The sequence below is a fragment of the Candida dubliniensis genome, chromosome 4, assembly GCF_000026945.1.
Source record: "Candida dubliniensis CD36 chromosome 4, complete sequence".
In the NCBI taxonomy this organism is placed as follows: domain Eukaryota; kingdom Fungi; phylum Ascomycota; class Pichiomycetes; order Serinales; family Debaryomycetaceae; genus Candida; species Candida dubliniensis.
Window position 1 is genome coordinate 1,552,582 of NC_012863.1, and position 21,133 is coordinate 1,573,714.

General features: G+C 33.5%; 9 protein-coding genes and 1 pseudogene across 9 annotated transcripts, besides 1 other annotated feature; 4 read left to right on the forward strand and 6 right to left on the reverse strand. All coding sequences in view use genetic code 12, as the record gives it.

Annotated features, from left to right (window-relative positions):
* Positions 1 to 38: 38 nt before the first annotated feature.
* CD36_46270 (vesicle transport protein, putative) lies at positions 39 to 1,961 on the reverse strand (the record flags this gene model as incomplete). Its single annotated transcript, XM_002420224.1, has 1 exon — positions 39 to 1,961. One exon carries the CDS (start codon positions 1,959 to 1,961, stop codon positions 39 to 41), a length of 1,923 nt encoding a protein of 640 aa, XP_002420269.1.
* A 793-nt stretch (positions 1,962 to 2,754) lies between these two features.
* CZF1 (Zn(2)-C6 fungal-type DNA-binding protein, putative) lies at positions 2,755 to 3,906 on the reverse strand (the record flags this gene model as incomplete). The annotated part of the gene is made up of 1 exon (XM_002420225.1): positions 2,755 to 3,906. One exon carries the CDS (start codon positions 3,904 to 3,906, stop codon positions 2,755 to 2,757), a length of 1,152 nt encoding a protein of 383 aa, XP_002420270.1.
* Positions 3,907 to 11,277: 7,371 nt separating this feature from the next.
* On the reverse strand, positions 11,278 to 12,957 carry CD36_46300 (actin/tublulin assembly protein; the record flags this gene model as incomplete). The annotated part of the gene is made up of 1 exon (XM_002420226.1): positions 11,278 to 12,957. The coding sequence occupies one exon, from the start codon at positions 12,955 to 12,957 to the stop codon at positions 11,278 to 11,280; it is 1,680 nt and encodes a 559-aa protein (XP_002420271.1).
* A 211-nt stretch (positions 12,958 to 13,168) lies between these two features.
* CD36_46310 lies at positions 13,169 to 13,944 on the forward strand (annotated as a pseudogene).
* Positions 13,169 to 13,944: a sequence feature (possible rearranged pseudogene;~MmTsnax).
* Positions 13,945 to 13,980: 36 nt separating this feature from the next.
* On the reverse strand, positions 13,981 to 15,096 carry CD36_46320 (methionine aminopeptidase precursor, putative; the record flags this gene model as incomplete). The annotated part of the gene is made up of 1 exon (XM_002420227.1): positions 13,981 to 15,096. The coding sequence occupies one exon, from the start codon at positions 15,094 to 15,096 to the stop codon at positions 13,981 to 13,983; it is 1,116 nt and encodes a 371-aa protein (XP_002420272.1).
* Positions 15,097 to 15,351: 255 nt separating this feature from the next.
* CD36_46330 (cytidine aminohydrolase, putative) lies at positions 15,352 to 15,987 on the reverse strand (the record flags this gene model as incomplete). Its single annotated transcript, XM_002420228.1, has 4 exons — positions 15,352 to 15,564; positions 15,637 to 15,751; positions 15,810 to 15,846; positions 15,909 to 15,987. The coding sequence occupies 4 exons, from the start codon at positions 15,985 to 15,987 to the stop codon at positions 15,352 to 15,354; spliced, it is 444 nt and encodes a 147-aa protein (XP_002420273.1).
* Positions 15,988 to 16,207: 220 nt separating this feature from the next.
* Positions 16,208 to 17,500, forward strand: CD36_46340 (26S proteasome regulatory subunit, putative; the record flags this gene model as incomplete). Its single annotated transcript, XM_002420229.1, has 1 exon — positions 16,208 to 17,500. One exon carries the CDS (start codon positions 16,208 to 16,210, stop codon positions 17,498 to 17,500), a length of 1,293 nt encoding a protein of 430 aa, XP_002420274.1.
* Positions 17,501 to 17,607: 107 nt separating this feature from the next.
* Positions 17,608 to 17,889, reverse strand: CD36_46350 (26S proteasome complex subunit, putative; the record flags this gene model as incomplete). Its single annotated transcript, XM_002420230.1, has 1 exon — positions 17,608 to 17,889. One exon carries the CDS (start codon positions 17,887 to 17,889, stop codon positions 17,608 to 17,610), a length of 282 nt encoding a protein of 93 aa, XP_002420275.1.
* Positions 17,890 to 18,771: 882 nt separating this feature from the next.
* CD36_46360 (arsenical-resistance protein, putative) lies at positions 18,772 to 19,953 on the forward strand (the record flags this gene model as incomplete). The annotated part of the gene is made up of 1 exon (XM_002420231.1): positions 18,772 to 19,953. The coding sequence occupies one exon, from the start codon at positions 18,772 to 18,774 to the stop codon at positions 19,951 to 19,953; it is 1,182 nt and encodes a 393-aa protein (XP_002420276.1).
* A 444-nt stretch (positions 19,954 to 20,397) lies between these two features.
* CD36_46370 (glutathione S-transferase, putative) lies at positions 20,398 to 21,027 on the forward strand (the record flags this gene model as incomplete). Its single annotated transcript, XM_002420232.1, has 1 exon — positions 20,398 to 21,027. One exon carries the CDS (start codon positions 20,398 to 20,400, stop codon positions 21,025 to 21,027), a length of 630 nt encoding a protein of 209 aa, XP_002420277.1.
* Between the last annotated feature and the right edge of the window lie 106 nt (positions 21,028 to 21,133).

Consider the following 21,133-nt stretch of genomic DNA (forward strand, 5'->3'; position numbering starts at 1 on the left):
AAAAGTACCAATGATTGTTTGAGAGATACATATACATTTTAGCTACCTAAAACACCACATTCATCTAAGAATTCGGTTGCCGATGTAATTTCAGTACTACCATAGATAACCTTTTTACGAGCTTTATTAGGATCATTAGCCCATTCTTGTAAGTTTTGATATTCCAAATAATTTCCACCACCAACAACAAACACCAATGATTCTTGATAAGATTGTCTTTTAGGGGGTTTTGAATGACCGCCTCTTGATTTAGGATCGAGATACAAGTATTCGTCAGTCAACTGGACACTCTGCTGAGAAGCATTAACTGGATCCATAATTGCCTCAACAATAGTTGTAATCGGAAGCAATTTTTTTTCAGGTATAAAACTTTTAATTCTTGTAGCAATGGAAGTTAATCCTTCAGAGATTTTACCCTCTGTCAAACCGTAAAGTTTTGATGACAATCCACTCAATAAGGCACTTGAGTTCATCTGTGAAGCTTGGTTAGTGAAATTATTACTTGTTTCGTTCAATGTCGATAAGTTGGCCAATTTTGAGTGTTCTTTAAATTTCAAAATATAATTAAAACTGGATAAATCAACTTGTGGGTATTTTTCTTTGAAAATAGATTTAACTTTTTCAATATAATCAGGAGTCAAATCTACCAACAAAGTCAAAATTATGAATGTTCTTAATTTATCCAAAGAACTATCTCTCTCTGAGTCAACAACCAACAATTCCAAAAACTCTTTCAAAACTTTCGGATCCGTGGCATTTTGTTCTATTTCAAAATATTTATCCAAGTTTTTCGCTTGCAATTCATTGATCAACGATGACAATATGTCCATGTGCATATCCAAAGTGGCCTTTCTTGCTGTCAATTCAGGTAATTTTTCAACTGCTTGTTGGATATTAGCCGTTGCATTTGCGTTGGGGTCAATATCGTCCAAAGAACTAATACCTGTTTTAGCAGTAACTTCTTTAGCATCATTTTTGTATGCATTTAATTCAGCATCAGCGCTTTCAACTGCATCAGGGAATGGGAGGTGAGAATATTTGTTCCAAAAGAAATCTTTGGGATCAACATCGTAATTTTTAGTTGAATCCTTTTCTCCATCTTTTGTTGCATGTTTGGTAATTTTAATTGTGTTTCTTTGTAATTGAAATACATCACTGACCATACATTGATAGAACCAAGAATGGGAAAACATTGATGCCAAATCAAAATTCCTATCCAATAAGATCAAGACAGGACGTTGTTGAATCGAAGCGGTGGCCACTGTGCTTCCTCTAGTATTACTTAAATATTCTCTTAATTTCAAGTCCAATTGTTGTGCAACAAATTCAGCTGGGCCATTTTGTTGAGCTCGTATAACAGGAATTATATCCATAGAAACAATAGTAGATAATAATCCATTGGCAATGACATCAACCAACTTGTGAATTTTCTCTTCATCAGTGTTTGAGCTGTTAAACTGAGTAAAAATTTCGGGTAAATTCAATGAAAACAAGTTTGGCTCGGTGACAATATAATCTAAATATTGATCGAAAACTTGTTTAATCTTTTGTGATTTACCAGATATGGAAACTTTTTTAGCAAATTCTTCCAACAATTCACGATTTATCAGGGATGTAAAATTGATGTAAAAGCTATCGTATCGGTCTTGATTCAAGTCTTCAATTATATATAAAATATTCTCAATTGTTGGTTCGACAAAGTAAATAACTGGGACATCAGGCAAATTTGCTCTTTTCGAATTGATCAAGGAATGAACAGTTATACCACATTTTAACAAGTCATTGACTCTCAATACCGATGACAAAACCGATCGAGATTTAGAATCTAATACTAAGACTTTCCAAATTATTTCTTCTGATTTGGATGCCAATGTCAAGTCTGCAGAACCTTCCTTGTTCAAATGAAGCATTTTTTGCAAAATAGAAATTTGCCTATCTCGTAAAGTTACATCAAGTGACATTATTGATAAGATTAACTATTGAATTGAATTATTAAAGCGTATTTACTGATTTCGTTTTGCTGTTGCTGTACTTTGTTTGAATGATATATGTAGGCTTCTTTTTTTTTTTTTTTTTTTAAATTGCTTGTTTGTTGTCAACTTTTGGATTAGGGCACATACACGTAAACTACTTGTCCAAGTTGACCCACCAAAACAAAAAAAAGAATCGAAGAGAAAGAAATTCTACCTACACACACGACACCAATTGCTAGACAACAACAACTGCTATTATTTGACAATATTAACAATTTGAATGAAATAATAATAATAATAATAATAATAATACAAACATTTAATTATTGGTGTTACACATGTAATATGACCAACAAACTATATATAACAAATTTGTTTTTTTTTTATACATAAAAAGTTAGTTTTTCATTTTTTAGTTGTGAAGGGAACATTTGGAATCTTGGTTGTTTTTGCAGCTTGCAAAATCGAACATACATTCCTTTGGTTGTAGAACTCAAATATCCCATACTTTATTTGAATACATCCTGGAAAAATACAAAAGAAGGAAAAAAAAAAAAAAACATCTATATTGAAATTAATAATTGTACAGTAATTATAGTGATAATGACAAAAGTTGATATGAATATGATAATAATACCAGTAAATACAATAGTAACATTAGAAAAGTTGTTGCCAATAATGTTGTTAAAACACTTCACATAATACAAGAAAGGCAATCTTGCCCTTCGGCTCTTTTTATTTGTGGTTCTTTATTAAACGACATGCTCCTTTATATGGAAGCTTACTTGCTTCTGTACTCAACGATACCCCTCAAAACTTTGATTCTACCAAACTCGGCATGCTCAATTGTATTTTCGTCATCTTTTTGATCCTTAGGCTTGTTTTTGTGTTCTGTACCGGGCTTGGGCCATGTGCAGTTTAAACGAAGCCTAGTACACTCAGTACACCTTGGTCTAGTTTCGCAACAACGCTTTTTCCTTTGACGACATGTTAGGCATCCCATACGTGATCTTTTGGTGATTGCTTTACCAGAATTGACTCCAGTTGGCGAGCCCGAAGAACTAGATGCCGTTTTTGAAACCAGAGGTAGTTCAGAACTCAGGTCTGACAATTTTCTTGATTTTGGTTTTCTACCAGGTTTCTTCTTTGTGACCTGTTCTGGTGGCAGTGGCTGCTGTTGTTTAAGTTGTTGCTGATCTGATGGGGCCACAACTGGTTGCTGACTTGAGGAAGGTATAGCATTACCAACAGCGGGATACAAGGGTTGAGATTGATACCCATCCCATTGTTGTGATTGTCCTCGAAGTGGTTGTTGTTGTTGTTGATGTTGATGTTGTTGTTGTTGTTCTGCAGGATTCTGTGGATTCGCGTATGGATTGACAAAATCTTGTACAGGATATTGCTGTGTTGATGTAGACATCATGGTGGATTGATCATTTAGTTGCAGTTTAAGCTGTTGTCCTTGTACTTGTTGTCTTTGTTGCAAATTGTATTGTTGGTTTGGTAGTTGGTTCATTTGCACATATTCTTGGTGCTGGGGGTTGTACATATCACCCGCTAGGTAGCCCATTTGTTGAGGAGGATACTGCTGATATAATGGTTGTTGCTGCTGCTGCAGAGAAGGAACCTGCTGTAGTTTATCACCACTTCTTTGCTGTGGGACTTGTTGTATCGGATAGCCTGTATTTTGTAGATACCCTCGCTGATTCTGTTGTAGTGGGTATGATGGTCCGCCTATTGTACTAGGATTTCGAGAGTACTCATTTGACAATTGTGAGCTTCCGTACTGAGGTCCTCCTACTGACCCCGATATTGGTACTGATCTGTTATTAGGAGGCGATACATTAGTCAGTGGTTGTGCTTGATGAGTGGTTCGAATATTAGATTTCCCATTGTTAGGGTCATTCCAATTGGTATTGGGTAATGAACTCATTGATGATATTTAAATATTTGACTTTTATATTTGCAAAGTAGGAATATTAAACACCAAATAGTTTTCGCTTGATTAATTTTTATTAATTTAAAGCAAAAATTTCAATTGTTGCAAAAAAAAAAAAATTAAAAAACTCCGAGTTTGGTTATTTGTTGTAATATAGTTTGTTGAAAAAAAAAAAATGGGGTGAAAAGATACGAAAAAAAAAAAAAAAAACGTTATATTTTTTTTCTTGTATATCGAGCAAAATATATTTTTAGAAACGGAAGAATACGACCTGTTGATAATTATTAGATCTTGTAATCAAGAATAACACTGTCTGGAAGTTCTGATTAGTTTGTTTCTGTTTCTCTAGCTTTTTTTTTTCTCTTTATTCAAGCAATTAATTAGAAGGACCTAATTGAAACTTTCAAATGTGAATAGGTTATGATTGGGCCAGAAAAATAATTTTTTTTTAAAAAAATGTAATCCACTGTTGCGGGCAAATGACTACTTTAAATGTGGAGGAAGAAAGCAAATATTTAAAAATGAATTAATTCTTGCTCTATGGTTTCTGAAGTTTTTGAGATATTTCGTGCTGTGAATCTAAAAACCTAGTATTTGTCTATTGAATGATGTTAGATATGAATAAATAAATGTCCGATTAATATAATTGGTTGAGGTATGATTCATCTATTTGATGGTATGTTCCAGTTCTTGGTAGTAGCTTGAATTTGGTGTGGATGGTATGAATTGAACAACTTTCTGATTGTAAAACAACCCCAAATATATAATGCAACAAATATATGTCCTTCGGGTAAAAGATTCTAATTACAGCAAATAAATGGGTAGTCCAAATGTGTAGGGGATTTTCTCTGTCCTTTTTTTTTAATTTCTTTCTTTTTTTTTTTTTTTGGTTGGGTCTTTTTTTTCCTTCGTGATTTTTAGTTCTATAATAGAAACTTGTCTATATGCCTCTTTTTCTAACCAAAAGAAAAAGAACGAATTAGAAGAAAAACTAAAATAGAATCAACCTATTCGATGATGAGGATGATGACACAAATGGAATTGGAAATTTTACTTCGACTTAACACGAGTTATATGGAAGAAGTATTTTCAACAAATATTTTTATTTATGGCAATTGAAATTTTTCTTTAAAGAAAAAAAAGAAAAAAAAAAAATACCTGGAAATGAGATAATTAGTTTTGATCGGGGGAAATGAAATTGTGTGACAATGTTCTCCAAATATATAATGATAGGTTAAAGTATATTTTGGCTCTTGAAAGTTGTTGAAAATATATATGTGCTTGGAGAATGACACTGCTTATAATGTAAACTTAAGTTTCCTTTTTCCTTTGTCTTTTCTTTTATAACTAATTAATTTTAACCTCTCTTACTTTGCTTTCAGGGGTGTTGTATTTGATATTGCGTACTTGGTTTTTGGTTGTGCAAAAAAAAAAAAAAAAAAAGAAAAAAAACAATAAAATAGTACGCGAAAATAAGGAGTTTCGAAGGGAATTATTGAACTAGTCTTGTACTTAAAGGATTTGTCAAACTATACTCAATGCAGCAAAAACGTGAGGAATGGAAACTGAGTTGATAGTTGAAATTTCAATTTCTTTGATTGTCAAGTTGGGTACTGGAAACAAAAAAAAAAAAATGAAAATAATGTATTTTAAGTTAAAGTGAAACCAAAAAAAAAAAAGAATGTATGTGAAAATCTAACTTAAATAAAATTGTAAAGTATTTGTAGGGGTTGTCTGGGTAAAACAAAAACTCTCCAAAAATATTTATCAGGGTGGGATGAATACACGTATACTTTGTTTTCCAATTATCAAGAATATTTGGTTGTAATCAATTGGTTGTCAGGAAAGATTGTCCGATTCAATTTCAAATCTATCTCAAATTTCCCTTAATTCAATTGAAGATAGTATAGCCCGTTTTTATGTGATAAATGGGTTGTAAATGTATAATGATTTTTGTAGGGGTAGGGGTGGGGGGTAAACAATAATGCGGTAAAGTTACTGATTGGTGTTTTTCCTTCAAATGGAAGATTGAATTGGATATTAATTGAATATTTTTAGAATAACCAAATTAAGAACTTTGAGGATAAATGTTAAAAACAAAAAAAAAAATGAAAATATGATTGAAAAATTAGTTGTTATTTATATTTGCCAAAAACCAGAAAGAAAAAAAAAAAAAAAAAAAAAGATTGCAAGTGTCTTTCTTACTTTTGATTTGCGTTGTAGTTCCCAGGCGTAATTTGTTTTGACTTTAAAACAAGAAGCCAAAAACAAAAAAAAAAAAAAAAGGAAGCATGGAATATCAGAGAATTAGTATCTAACAGTATTTAAAGTGAAGGGAAAACACTAAATTGAAAATATATAACAATAATAATTCAAGAAGAGATGCATTGGTTATGAGAATCTCAAGTATTATTTTATCATATATGCATAACAACAATATGTACTATTACTAAATTGTTTATTCATTCATTCATTCATTCATATGTAAATGTGTAACAGAATTAGAAACTAAAAGTGAAATGCAATTGGCGTCCCCCAAAAAAACGAAAAAGGAGCAGAAGTATTGGAAAAAAAAAATCACGCAAGACATACGCAATATAATGATATACGGTATGTAGAAATTTAATCAAAAATACATCAATTAACAAAACGGCAAAAATTAAGGCGAGTGGAAGTACGAAAAAAGTCAAGTCTTTGGTACCATAATATTTTTGTCCACTAAAAAAACAAAAGAAGAGTATTGTTCTGGACAAGTGCTACCTAAGCAATTGATGCAGTACGGGTTATTTAATAATTTATGACACAAGACTTTTTTTTAGTATTGAATGCATTTGACCCCGACATTATTCTTGATAATCCCAAATTTTTAATACTTCTCTTTGGTTCGGATAAATAGTGTTGAAGTGAGTTATATCCTATTGTTATTGGCTCGGCCATAAACATGAACAACTAAAAAGCTCTTTTGATTCATTTACACATTTGCATGAAACAATAGAAAAGAAAACCTTTAGCAAAAAGAACAACACGAAACAAAGTTATAATAGTTTAAATCAACTGGTTTGTAGTATTTTTTTTTTTTTTTTTGTTGTTTTTCAATCATGGTTCAACATTTATTGATCTGCAACATTAGCAATCAAAAGTTAAGATTTTAAAGTTTTTTAATGAAAGCTAAAACTCCTTTGTTGGTAGTCTAATTCTGGCTTGAATTATCCTGCTAATATTTCTTTTCACCACTTGATGGTTAATTGCTCTTATAGTAAGAAACAAAATATGTTTCCATAAAGGGTCGAATGGAGTGGAAATTCTTCGGTAATCTCCGTGATGGTAGAACATTATTTATTGCAGGGTAGACTTGGCTATCTGAAAATTTGGCTCATAATTAATAGTTACAACATTATTTTCTATTCTTTTTGACCTGGTTTGTTGTTTACTTATTGACAATTTAGTATCTCTTGAATTTATGTTGTCGGCTCTAGGTACCTGTCAATCGCCACTGAATTGAACAACTTGAAATCTGAAAAAGTTGATACTTACGTACTCTACATAAACTTGATTAGTTGCGACATTCTTTGGTAGATGCAAAATTACCTAAGCAGCCAAAAAAAAAAGAAAATTAAACGTGTCATAAGTCGTTGTACATACTTCTATTTTGGATTTGTTTCTTAGATGTGCCTGTTAGAAATACACCCCGTCTTCTTCTTCTTGACAGTGAAAGATTTTCTGTTTTTCCAAAGATTAGGTCTCCTCTTTTGTTGCTGTATAGTACCTAATCCTACTCTACATCACAGACATAGTTAAGATGCAAAAGAAATATATGAATTACCAGATACAATATGATACTCGGAGATAGTTTAATTAAAATCCGCAAATATCAAGATTTTTTATTATCTCCCATCATTTTGCGACCCACTCTACAAATACAATAAAATATGTATTATCTATTTAGTCATATTTCCTAATTCCGTGTAGTGCGTTACAACTCCATGGAACACAATATTGGATTTAAATGGTCACCAGAAGATAGCTAATTGCTAGGTTTGTTGACAGGATGGTGAACTCTTGAAATCGAACAAACAATTTAGTTAATAAATTGTGTGTGTGTCTCAACTTTTGTTTATTCCAAAAACAGCATTTCATAGGTGTAAAAACTTCTATATGGCAAAGCCGGTAAATCGGTGTTTGTGTTTTCGAGCGTTTGTTACACACTCCCACGTTAAAACTGCTAGCTTGACGAGAGAACAATAAACGTAATGGAATCAATATTTCCAGTGAGAGTAATGAGTGCACAAACGGAAAAGAATAAGCCGGAAAAACAAACAAATCCGATTAGTACTGCCTTTTTATTTCATTTCATTGTTATCATTTCATTTATTTTTGACCCAACTTGACGCATACACAATCATGTGAAAGATATTTGCATTAATTGTTTAAAACAAGTTCTCTATTGTCTATCCTTTAACAAGAGAACAGAAAGTATATTTCATTTTTGTAACACCGCAACGGTTTTGTTGGTCTGCCATGTCTTTTTTTTTTTTTTTTTTTTTTTTAGATCGCTTTGTTATCGACACCACCTATCTTGTTTTAGTGGGTGGCTGATTTTTCATTGAATTATTGTTTCACTTTAACTAAAACTTTGACATGGTTTCAAAATGTTGATAACTAATATGAAGAAGTTTGTTAGTCTCCACTTGATAGGTTGCCATATTCTTAAAAAAAATTTACTACTTAGCAAGAAATATACCAGTACTCATGGCTACACTGTGGTTAATACCGAGTGTAACTAGCATATGCTGAGTCTAAATATGTTTTAATAGAAATGATATGGTGGAACATAACTCATTATCACCAGCTCCTTAAGGCGTGGTGTTACATAATCGTGGCAAAAGAAAAATATTTTCTATTTTTGGTGATATTATTATTTTTTACCACATTGGACATACGCAATTGTGTAATAATTAGTCTCACAACAAGAAGAAATGTAGATAAAATCTCAGATTCCAGAACTGAGAAGGAGACAAGGGATTTGAGGCAAATTCATACTTCCAAGAGACGCAAGGGAGTTTTATTATTATTTTTCAATTCTACAAATATTACTCCACAGAATGGATATAGAAGAATAAAGGTGGACTACCAGAATAAAAGTACAAGGATATCGAAAACCCTTTGAGTAGTGATAACTATTTATAATGAGAACTAAAATTCAAACATCAAAGGGTAAATTGAAATGACTAACGTGGAATGCAATAAGAAGTACTACTAATCTATGCACAGCGTCCAGATATCCATACTAAATTTTCGACGACTTTTGAGAATACACAATTTAATATCAACAAAAATTACAATAGTTGTATTCCTTTCAAGCTCAACAAAATTTCCTCGAGGACTGAAGATGAAAAAGGGAAACAATGCAACTCTCTAACAATAGATACCGTAACATTAAAAGATAAGATGCTAAAGAAGACGTGCCGAACATAACGACTTGAAGTCCTCAATTAAACAGAAAATAACGTATATGATATGGACTCTTTTTTTTTTTTTTGTTTCGTGTCGGTTCTGGGCAAAACATTATCAAACCGTAATTATCTGGAATGAGAATCAACTTGTATAATTCACCCAACACTATTTTCTTTTCTTGCCTTACCCTTCAATAATAGTGCTGGCAAAGCTGGTCCTAGTAAATGTCGTTCACCAAACTTACCATCAATTCGCAACAACAGTTTTATCACTTGTGCGTTTCATTTGTAAATGAAATTATTAGAAAAACACTAAAAGACTAAAATCAAAACCATAACAAAGTACTAGCCATATTGTCGTTTTCTGAGTAGGCTATAATGCTCCTCATGTTAAAAAATCGCCATTTATGAACCTACAGCTAAGAACCAATAAGAGATTTCTACCAGTGGTGGTAAATTTTGAACAATACACAGATAGTACTTTTCTTCTTACTAGTAGGCGGCAAGCTGTTCCAGACAATATAGGTATGCTATTTTGATTTGCAATACCTTTTCATTTACGTATCTATCTACCAACTAACCAAATCTTTGATTTCCCCCTCTTTTCAATTTAAACCTAACACATGCAAAAATATTTGTTATTTTCATATTTGAAATGGTTATCATTTTGTAATTATTTTTTAATGATGTCACCCTTCTAACATCATAATGAGTAAAAAAAAAACGAGTTTCCGCTATCAAGAAAATACTAAATTTGAACCAGAACAATAAATAAACTTAAAAATATCGCAAGATATCCTCTTTGGAGCCTTTTTACCAAGCGGCGGTGCCACCACCTTCACCACCACTAATTCCAACTAGTCAAGAACATGCATACATGCTTAAGCCTTTGTAATTTTTTGTTCCAATTCTTTCTTTTTTGTACATTTTTAACAAGTGAGACCTGGAGAACAAAATCCTTCTGTAAGGCGTGCAGTTTCAAAACCAAATTGCATTAGTAACCACCACAAAATATATATGCACGATGTGTAACAGAATTTCAATTTTTTGATTTGTAATGATGATTAATATTCCTGCTGCTGCAGCCATCGTTGCCGCCGCCACCAACAACTCCCTGTCCCTTAGTATTTTCTGACCTACCAATTCAATTCAATTGTTTGTTAATCTTGTTCTGTTTCTATCCTGTGTAACGGATTGTTCTTATTGTATATCAGTTGACTCATTTCTTTATGCTTATATTTAAAACCCTGGTAATTTGTCAAGTGCATTATGTCTTGTTTATATTTCCTGTGGATTTGTTTCATTGATTAATTCTCTACAATAAAGATTTTCAGTACATGCTTGTGAGCCCCCTTATAATGACAACCCAGTCTGTTACGATTAGACATATTCTGGCACTTGCAGAAAGGAGAAGAAGTAAAAGTCTAGATTCCCCATTTTGGGCCCTTTTTTCTTTTAATTGCTGTTGATTATTTATTAATATACTTTATTTGACATCGAACCATAATCAACAGAATGGACGCCAAAATGCAAACGTTTGCCACTTGTAATTGGTTTATCTTGGCAACTTGTATAGGGTATGTATGTTTGTGAGACTTTACTTTAAAACATCAAGTATCGAAAGCTGGAAAGAATAACAAGAACTTTAGCATAAAAAAGAAGGATCCACTATCGCGTTTATTGTGAAGTTGGTTTCGAGTATAGAGACGTATATCTGCAAATCAACCAAATAATAATCCGTGATTGCTATTAAACGCCAAGTATTAAAGCTTACTAAAAAAAAAAAAAAAAATTACTAGAATCAAAGCTGGAGTAATGGCGAATTATGTACATTTTTCTGATACTAAACACCTCCTCTCTCTTTCTTATTGAAGATATTTAATTAAAACCAACTCTATAGATAAATCATCTTTTACATCATTCCTGCTGGTGGCATCATTCCACCTGGTGCTCCTCCTGCTCCTGGTGGACCTCCAGCACCTTCCTTCAATGACGATCTACCAGCCTTCAATAACTCATCACATAACAACAAATTCGAAGCTATACCTGTTGCTGAGGATATGGCATTTCTAACAACTCTAAAAGAATCCCAGATACCTTCCACCGTTGGATCCATAGGTTCTCCCGACTTTAAATCAACCCCAACAATGTGACCATCGATTATTTCATCTTGACAGTTGGAAATTGTTTCCAATTGATCCAAACCAGCATTTGCAGATAAAGTCTTTGGAATGACTAAAAGGGCCTCAGCAAATGATTTGATACCAGGCTTGTTTTTACCTTTCAAAATCTTTTTGCTTGCATCGCTTTGTAATAAATAATTATTGCAACTTAACCAAAATGCACCAGCACCTGGTAAGATAGAAGCATCTTTAATCACATTAGAAACAGCTCTCAACCCATCCCTTATTGCGTCTTTAGTTTGTTGTAAAACATGACTGTTAGAACCTTTGATCAAAATTGTAGCAGCTCTTGGATCTTTACATTCTGTGACATAGGTAAACTTGTCCTCCCCGATGGCATTTTCATAAACTAACCCTGAATATCCCAAAATTTCCGGACTCAAATCATCAACAGAGTTTTGTGCTTCTCCACCACAAATCAATTGCAAACGTTCCATGTTTCTTCTTTTGGCTCTTCTTAATGCCAAAATACCATTCTTGGCCAACACATCCAAAGACATTGGATCTATCCCTTTCTGATTTATTATAACAAACCCTTTGTCAGAGTTCAAATCACACACTTCATTCTTCAACTCTATAATCTTTCGTAATTTATCATCAACAAATTTTCTTTCTGAAGCCACCAATTTTTCTCTTTGTTCGGCAGAGGAATAGAAAAACCCAGAGTTGACTTCCGTTTTTTCGTACTCCAAAGACACATTGAGAATCAAAATATAAGCATTCTTAACTCGTCTAGGCATATCTGGGTGTCTAGCCCCATGATCCAAAACTAAACCTTGAATTAATTCCGTCTCTTTAGAATGGCCATGTTGCATAGTCATAATTTCAATCATATGTAAATCCAAATTTCTTTGTGATTCTTCCTTGACAGTCAATACTGCATCAGTAACAATTGGTGTCAAAACATCAGCCAATTCATTGGTGACTTTAGTGGCTAATGATGATCGAGCAATCTGTAAAAGAAATTCACGATCAAACGTTTCCACCTTTTGCTTAAACAGATCAAGGAATTCCAATGAGGTTTCACGAGCAATTTCAAACCCATCAACAATAACTTGTGGGTGAACACCTTCACTGATAAATCTTTCGGCTTGCTTCAACAATTCCCCTACTAACAAAATAACGGTTGTTGTTCCATCTCCAGTGATTTCATCTTGTGCAGTGGCAGCACGTGCAATCATCACTGCTGTTGGATGTTGAATTTGCATTTCAGTCAATAAAACTTTACCATCTTTAGTTAATTTCAATCCGCCAGATCCATCAACTAACAACTTTAATGTTCCTTTAGGTCCCAAATTAGAAGCTAACACTTGTTGCAAGCCTTGGGCGGCATTAATATTAACTTGTAGTGCTTGGGCACGTCTTATTGATTCTGCCTTAGGATTAAGTAATTGAATTGATGATGACATAGTTGTCTTCAAAGATATATTATTTATATTGATCAGATTGATGGGTAAACGAACGAAAAAAGGGAGTAAGAAAAAAAAAAATTTTTTTCCTTTGTATATGTTTCTGTTTTCGCCATGGAAACGTCTGTTCTTTAAAAAAAATCTTCTCGCCCTTCCTTTTTTTTGCGAAGATTATTACATTACATACACGAATATCAAAGAACATTATAGAATGTCAGACTTTGCCAGCACAATATTCATACCTGCAAGAGACAGTTTGCGGATAAAACAAGATGATAGAGAAGAGGTGATACGATTGTGTCGAGACATAACAAGCTATTCGAAAAAAGGGATATTTTCTTTACATAGAACTATCCTGGAAGATGAATTGATCAGAGAATTAACTGGATACTTTAAAGTCTTAAGTGATAGGTTACTAAAATCCAAGAAATATACCCTGAAAATATGCACTTGCGAGGAACAATATCGGGAGCAATTGAAGAATTAATTGAGTTTTTCACATTTGCTTTTTATAAGTATAATTTTCAATTGTTGGGTTATAATGCTTTTTTGGAGATGATTCAAATTTTGATAAATGGTGACAATATCGAAGCCATTGTCCAATACTTGATTAAGTCTAAGCTGTTGCCCGAGCGTATTGAGCCACACATTGACTTTATTGATCTAGCAGATTATCTAATGGGGATTTTTGATTGCACTGGTGAGATTATGAGAATGTGTATACTGCAACTGTCTCAATCAACTGGAGATTTCGAAATCAAGGCTACTTTGAATAATTATAGATTTTTACAAAAATTGTATGATCAGTATATTTTATTGACACAACACTATCTGGGGATCTCTATAAATCGAGGGGTTTTTGACGATTCGGCCAATCTGAAAGGAAACATTTCATTCACAAAAAAGTTACAAGTGTTTGAAAGTTCACTCAAGAAAATCGAATCTACATTATTAGATATTCTAGTTAGTGATAAAGAAATAATATAAATTGCATCTCTCTTGCTATTATAGTCGACATGAGGACTAGTTTATTCTGGGTACAGGTCCGCCTGGTGACGTTTCTGTTCTGGCACTCAATACTTCACACCCATCTTCTGTTACCAATAACATATGTTCAAACTGAGCAGAGCATTTACCATCTTGGGTGACGGCTGTCCATTTGTCGGGCCACGACAAATCTTTGTATGTTCCAACATTAAGCATTGGTTCTATAGTAAATACTTGACCTGGCTTAGCAATTCCAATAGCCTTATTTTTGGCGTAATGAGGAATATTAGGTTGACAATGAAATAATGTCCCACAACCATGGCCACAATATGTACGTACAACGGAACAATTGTTCTCACTTGCATGTTTTTCAATGATATTACCCAATTCTCTAAAGGCAATTCCTGGCTTTACATGTTTAATAGCCAAATCAAGACACTCTCTAGTGGTTTCAACCAAATTGACTAATTCTGGATTGCATTTTGCTTTGTCTCCAACGTAATAAGTTTCATTAAGATCAGCATGGAATCCAAGATAATATATAGTAACATCCAAATTTATAATATCGCCATCCTGTAACTTGGTTTTGTCTGGTATACCATGACAAATAACTTCATTAACTGATGTGCACAATGATTTAGGGAAATTGTAATAGTTTAAAGGCGATGGATAAGCATTTCTTTTTATACATTCTTTATGCAAAATTGCGTCTAATTCATCAGTGGTGATTCCTGGTTTAACATGACTAGCAGTAATGTCCAAAACTTCTCTGGCTATTTTAGTAACTTTTCTAATTTTTTCGATTTCTTTTGGTGTCAAAATGGGGATTTTACCAATTCTATCGTTTTTAATTTCACTGATTGGTTTACCATGTTGGGCGTAGTCAGGCAATTTAATATGCTTAGGAACGGCTCTCCTTGGCGTTAAAGGATAATGAGGTCTCAAGTCACCAGTAAACTCAAAATTTGGAAATGGGTTGTAATCTTCAGACCCATCTTCTGCCTTATGGATGCCTTTATGGATTGCCCAACTGGAACGGAAACAATTCTGATTGCAAAATACACTAGAAACGCCGTCTTTCAAACAAACAGGACATTTCAAGGCTGAGTCGGTTTCTTTGCCACAATGTGGTGCTGCACAAATAGATGCCATGTTTTCTTGTAGTATATATGTATATATAGTTGGTCTATAACTTTTTGGTGAAAGTAATTCCGATGCAAAAAAAAGGAAGAGATAAAACAAAATAAAATAAAATATGCATTGAAAAATTTTTCTTTTTTTTTTTTTACCTGGTTCTTCACATGAGTATATGGAGAGAGAAGTGAGTCTCAAACATATTTGCTAGGCGTATTGTTCTTTGTTCATCGAATGGCCCGCGTAGTATGTCGCGTGACGTGGTTCAAGATTTTAATTCGTTACACCGAGATCTTCTGGGCCAAAACTCAATGGGAGTAAATCCTGTAGGTACACTTTAATAAACCCGTTTCCTTCATTGAACATGAACACTGGAATTTCTGGAGCAAATTCTCTAATGAATTGACGGCAAATTCCACAAGGAGTTATTGGATCTTTGGTGTTTCCTGCCACCGCAATTGCTTTAAACTTTGTATGGCCCTCTGTCTAATGGTGAACAATAAATCTAGTTAGTAATAACTTAGGTGATAACTTAAAAGAAAAAAAATAAACACATACCACTGCTTTAACAATTGCTGTTCGTTCAGCACAGACACCTGCTCCGTATGATGCGTTTTCAACATTGGCACCAGATATGAATTCACCTGATTCTGTTAAAAGAGCACACCCAACTCTGTGAAAAATAAATAGTTAGTCATATACTCGTCACAATCTGCACTTTATCAACATACCTGAATTTCGAATAAGGACAATAAGCGGTGGATTTGGCTATATCGAATTGTTAGCAAAAAATAAACTTTCAAAAATACTTGGTTTATTTCTGTTCATACCTTTTATAACGTTTTCTTTCAATTTGGAAAATTCTGTGTCTGATAACTCTTTATGATCGGTATACTTTGTAATGGACATGGCGTGTAATTAAGAAAAGGGTGGGAAAATTCAACAGTTATCTTACAGTACGCTAACCAATATTTCTAGCAGTCGTGTGCCCAATATCAAAACACTTTTCGATTCAAGCTTTTTCGGGTGGTGGCAACAAAAAATGTATGAGAGAGAAAAAAAAAAAAATTACTATTGAAGGACTTGACCTATTATTTACCACTACGAATTACTGACAACTGTATCAACGATGGTTACCTTAGAAGATTTAGAAAACAATCAGCAACAAGAGGAAGATGTTATAGATCAAGAAATTTTAAACTCTGCTACGTCAGATATAATCAATAGGACCAAATTGTTGGATAATGACATTAAAGTTATGAGATCTGAATCACAGAGGTTGACCCATGAAAAGACTGTGATGTTGGAAAGAATAAAAGACAATCAAGAAAAGATAAACAATAATAAGCAATTGCCTTACTTGGTGGGGAACGTTGTGGAGTTGTTAGATTTAGATGCTGACAAAGAAGCCAGCGAACAAGGTGCCAATATTGATATTGACGCAGCTAGAGCTGGTAAATCAGCTGTAATCAAGACATCAACCAGACAAACTATATTCCTACCAATGATAGGATTGGTCGACCCGAGCAAATTAAAACCAAATGATTTAATTGGTGTGAACAAGGATTCTTATCTTGTGTTGGATACTTTACCTTCGGAATACGATTCAAGAGTGAAGGCGATGGAAGTTGATGAAAAACCAACTGAAGATTATTCTGACATTGGTGGATTGGACAAACAAATTGAAGAATTGATTGAAGCCGTGGTGTTGCCTATGAAGCAAGCAGACAAATTTAAAAACTTGGGTATTAAACCACCAAAAGGTGCTTTAATGTATGGCCCACCTGGTACAGGTAAAACTTTATTGGCTAGAGCTTGTGCTGCTCAGTCTGGTGCCACTTTTTTGAAATTGGCTGCTCCTCAGTTGGTGCAAATGTTTATTGGGGATGGGGCAAAGTTAGTTCGTGATGCGTTTGCTTTAGCTAAAGAAAAGGCTCCTACAATTATATTTATTGATGAATTGGATGCTATTGGTACCAAAAGATTTGACTCCGATAAAAGTGGTGATAGAGAGGTGCAAAGAACCATGTTGGAATTGTTGAATCAATTAGACGGGTTTGGATCTGACGATAGAGTCAAAGTTTTAGCAGCAACTAATAGAGTCGACACATTAGATCCTGCATTGTTGAGATCAGGTAGATTGGATAGGAAAATCGAGTTCCCATTGCCATCAGAGGAAGCCAGAGAGTCTGTGTTGAAAATACATGCAAGAAAATTACACTGTGACAATAATTCGGTAAACTGGAGAGAGTTGGCCAGATCCACCGACGAATTCAATGGTGCCCAATTGAAGGCAGTTACAGTAGAGGCAGGTATGATTGCTTTGAGAAATGGTAAGTCTATAATTAAACATGAAGATTTCGTAGAAGCTATCAGTGAAGTTCAAGCTAGAAAGTCAAAGTCAGTCAATTTCTACGCATAAATGAAGTTTTATGTTATTGTGTATATTGCATGTATTGTAAATTCAATAGTATAAAAAAGAAAGAGCCATATTTCCTGTTATTTGCCAGACTTGAACAATTTTCCGTTTTATTGAATTGGTTTAATCGTTTTCTTTAACTCTTCTCTTAACTTGTTGGACACCTCGTCTTGGCCATCATCATCATCCCAATCTTCCTCCCATAAATTTTGTTCACTTAATTTATTGGTACTATTATTTGACCACTTGGAATCATCTTCTGGGAAATCTTCAAATTCATCATCCTCTTCTAATGTCTTGATAACATTCTTTTCTTCTTCAGTAAGATTTGATGTATGTTTCAGAGGACCTGCAGCAGGTGGTTTAGAATCTAGTTTAGCGACGTCTGACATTATTGTGTTATTGGATTGATGTTGACTATCGAATGGTTGCCACTCTCAAGATATTTTTTTTTTCCTAGTTCTGTTTTTTTTTTTTTTTTTAGTTCTCATTATAAATTTTGGGACTGAGCCTTTGGTGTAGTTTGTACAGGAATAGCAAAATGTGTTGTTGCCGACACTAAATGTTATTACAGAATTTCGAGTTTGGCCCAAAGATCAAAATCCAAGTAAGAATAGTTTAAATTTTTGATTACTAAAAGTTTTCATATTGTCTTGGTTAGTCCTAATTAGGTAGCGTTGGTGTAAAAAAGAATTTTGCTAGCCTTAAGTAAAAGTCTATAAATATCGGCGTTTGAGAGATTGTCGGATGTTGGTTAATAACTATAGGTTTGGACAAATCATAAGAATCATTGTGAGACCACGATGTCCGTTAAAATATACCAAATAGCGTATAAAATAAACACTTACCGGAACTCTCTTGGCACAAATTCATAAAAGCAAGGAGATCATTACACGCAAGTACAAACAATGTTGTCTCATCTCAACAATATTCCATTAAATCAAGAAATTTATTTTATGATTACTAATTCTCTATTGACTGTGACCTCATCGATGCTGAGTAAAAGAGTTTATTGGCACCATTCATGTTGTAGTTTCTTGGAAATTATATTTAAAGTTAAAAGGATGATAACGGATTAAAACTATAGTAGCGCACTGAATCGATGATTAGTCAGCCTGAAAGTTTAAATATAATATTTCATTTAAAGATGCTTGAAATGCCTGGGGAAAAGAAAAAATAAAATATTTCATGATTTTACAAGTGTTTGTATTTATAGAGCTGAACTATAGGTGATATTCATTTTCAGTTAAAATCTGTTGCTTCTGGAGGTAATCATGACTTTCAAACAAGATGCTAGAGCCGCATTTAAAGGCTTATCGATCACAGATAAATTGTTGCCATTATTAATTGTTCTTGCTATAGTTATTGGTGTTATAATATCAGTATATGTACCAGGGAGCAGTGAAGCGTTTAATGGTACCAAAGTTGTTGGTGTTTCTGTACCATTAGCCATAGGATTGATAATTATGATGATTCCTCCATTATGTAAAGTGGAATGGGAACATTTCCACAAGTTTTTCAACAAGAGTACTTATCTCAGACCTATTTTGATTTCGCTTGTTTTGAACTGGATTATATGTCCTTTTATTATGTTTGGGTTAGCTTGGATGGTGTTATTCAACTATGACGAATATAGAACTGGTATAATTATGATTGGATTAGCGCGATGTATTGCTATGGTATTGTTGTGGAATGACATTGCCTTAGGCGATAACACACTTTGTGCTGTTATTGTTCTTATTAACAGTTTGTTGCAAGTTGTTTTGTATGCACCTTATCAATTGTTTTTCTGCTATGTGATAACTGGTGATCCTATCCCAATAGACTCTGGTGTGTCGTACTCGATAGTTGCAAAGAGTGTTGCCTTCTTCTTGGGGGTGCCACTTGGTCTTGGTGTGATTGTTAGATTTGCATTATTATACTTTAAGGTTTACGATAAGTTAATTAGATTTATTAGTCCTTGGGCTTTAATTGGATTGTTGTACACGATCATCGTTATTTTCATTGATAAAGGTAAAGAGTTTATTGAAGAGGTTGGAACTGCCTTCCTTTGCTTTATTCCTTTGACTTTATACTTTTTGATTTCTTGGTTCACGACATTTTTTGTTTTGAGATGGTTTTCCAAGGCTCCAAAGTTGGAGGACGAGGATACTAGATTGTTATGTGGATGTGAAGAGAAAATTGAAAAGTACCCTAAAAAATGGCGGAGAGGGTGCAGTGCCAATTATTCTGAAATTACAACGCAAAGTTTTACTGCTGCTTCTAATAACTTTGAATTATCGCTTGCTGTTGCAATTTCAATTTATGGTTCAGGAAGTAAACAAGCAATTGCTGCAACTTTTGGACCATTGTTAGAAGTGCCAATATTGTTGATACTAACGTTTGTTGCTAGATACTTGAGAACTAAATTTATCTGGTCAGATGTCGAAGAGCTAGATGATGAAATTCGCCGTTAGGTGTATTTTTTGGAATTATATAGCCAACTTTAATAAATTATTTAAGCTTTTATGTATTTTGAAGAATTGCCATACAATTACCATATACTGCACCAACCGGCCATTTTAACAGTTTGTTTCATTCTTTTTCTTGAATATTTTTTTTTTTCAAGATTTTGTCCTTCTGGATTACTAATTCATCCACTAGTTCTGTTAATCCTTTGCAAGAGAATTTAGTGGGGAAAATAATATTCAATAATTTCACGTAAAAATTTTCTTGAAACACTTGCAAGCACCACTCAATCAAGTACGAGAGAGATGCATTAGTAATCAAGAAAGTTTATTCAAAAAAAAAATGCTCCAACCTTATTTTTACAGAAAGAAGTGTATTTAATGATGGTAATAGTTCCGATATTCTGGTGATTTATTTGCTCTTCTTTTCGTAATTGTATCTTCAAGAAAAATATGAAATTATACACTGCTCCAACTGGAAATGGTCGCAAACCATTAATTTTTTTACATATTTTAGATGTTCCTCATGAAATTCATATGTTTGATTGGCCTACCAAAGAAATCAAAAAGAATTGGTATTTGGAATTGAATCCTCATGGACTAGTCCCAACCTTAGTAGATGGTGATGTAACATTATGCGAAAGTAATGCTATCTTGCAATATCTTGCTGATAAGTATGACACTGATAATAAGTTTAGTTACCCAAACAATGACCCTTTGTATTGGCAGCAAATGCGATGGTTATTCTATCAGTCAACCCAATTCAGTGATGCTTTGTCGAGACTACTCTTTTACAAAAAGTTTCGCAGCGACGACGAATGGTTGGTCGACAAAGGATTTGAACAAATTGGCAAAGTTTATCAAGTTTTGGATTTGCATTTGGCACAGAATAAATGGTTTGTTGGTGATAAATTCACAATAGCCGACTTGGCATTTGCTGTGGGGCATTTCCGTCGTATTGAAAAAACTACAGGGACCAAATTTGAGATTGAAAATTTTGAACAGCAGTATCCCCATGTGACTCAATGGTACTATGACGTTTTGTCAATTAAAGGTGTCAAAGAAGGATTTGAATTAAAATGAGAGGCTTTTAATATATCCTCTTTTTTTTTTGGGTATTTTTTTGTTGCAATTTGACATGAAATTTTCTACAAAGGAATAAATAGATTTTATATCAGTATGAAGTACA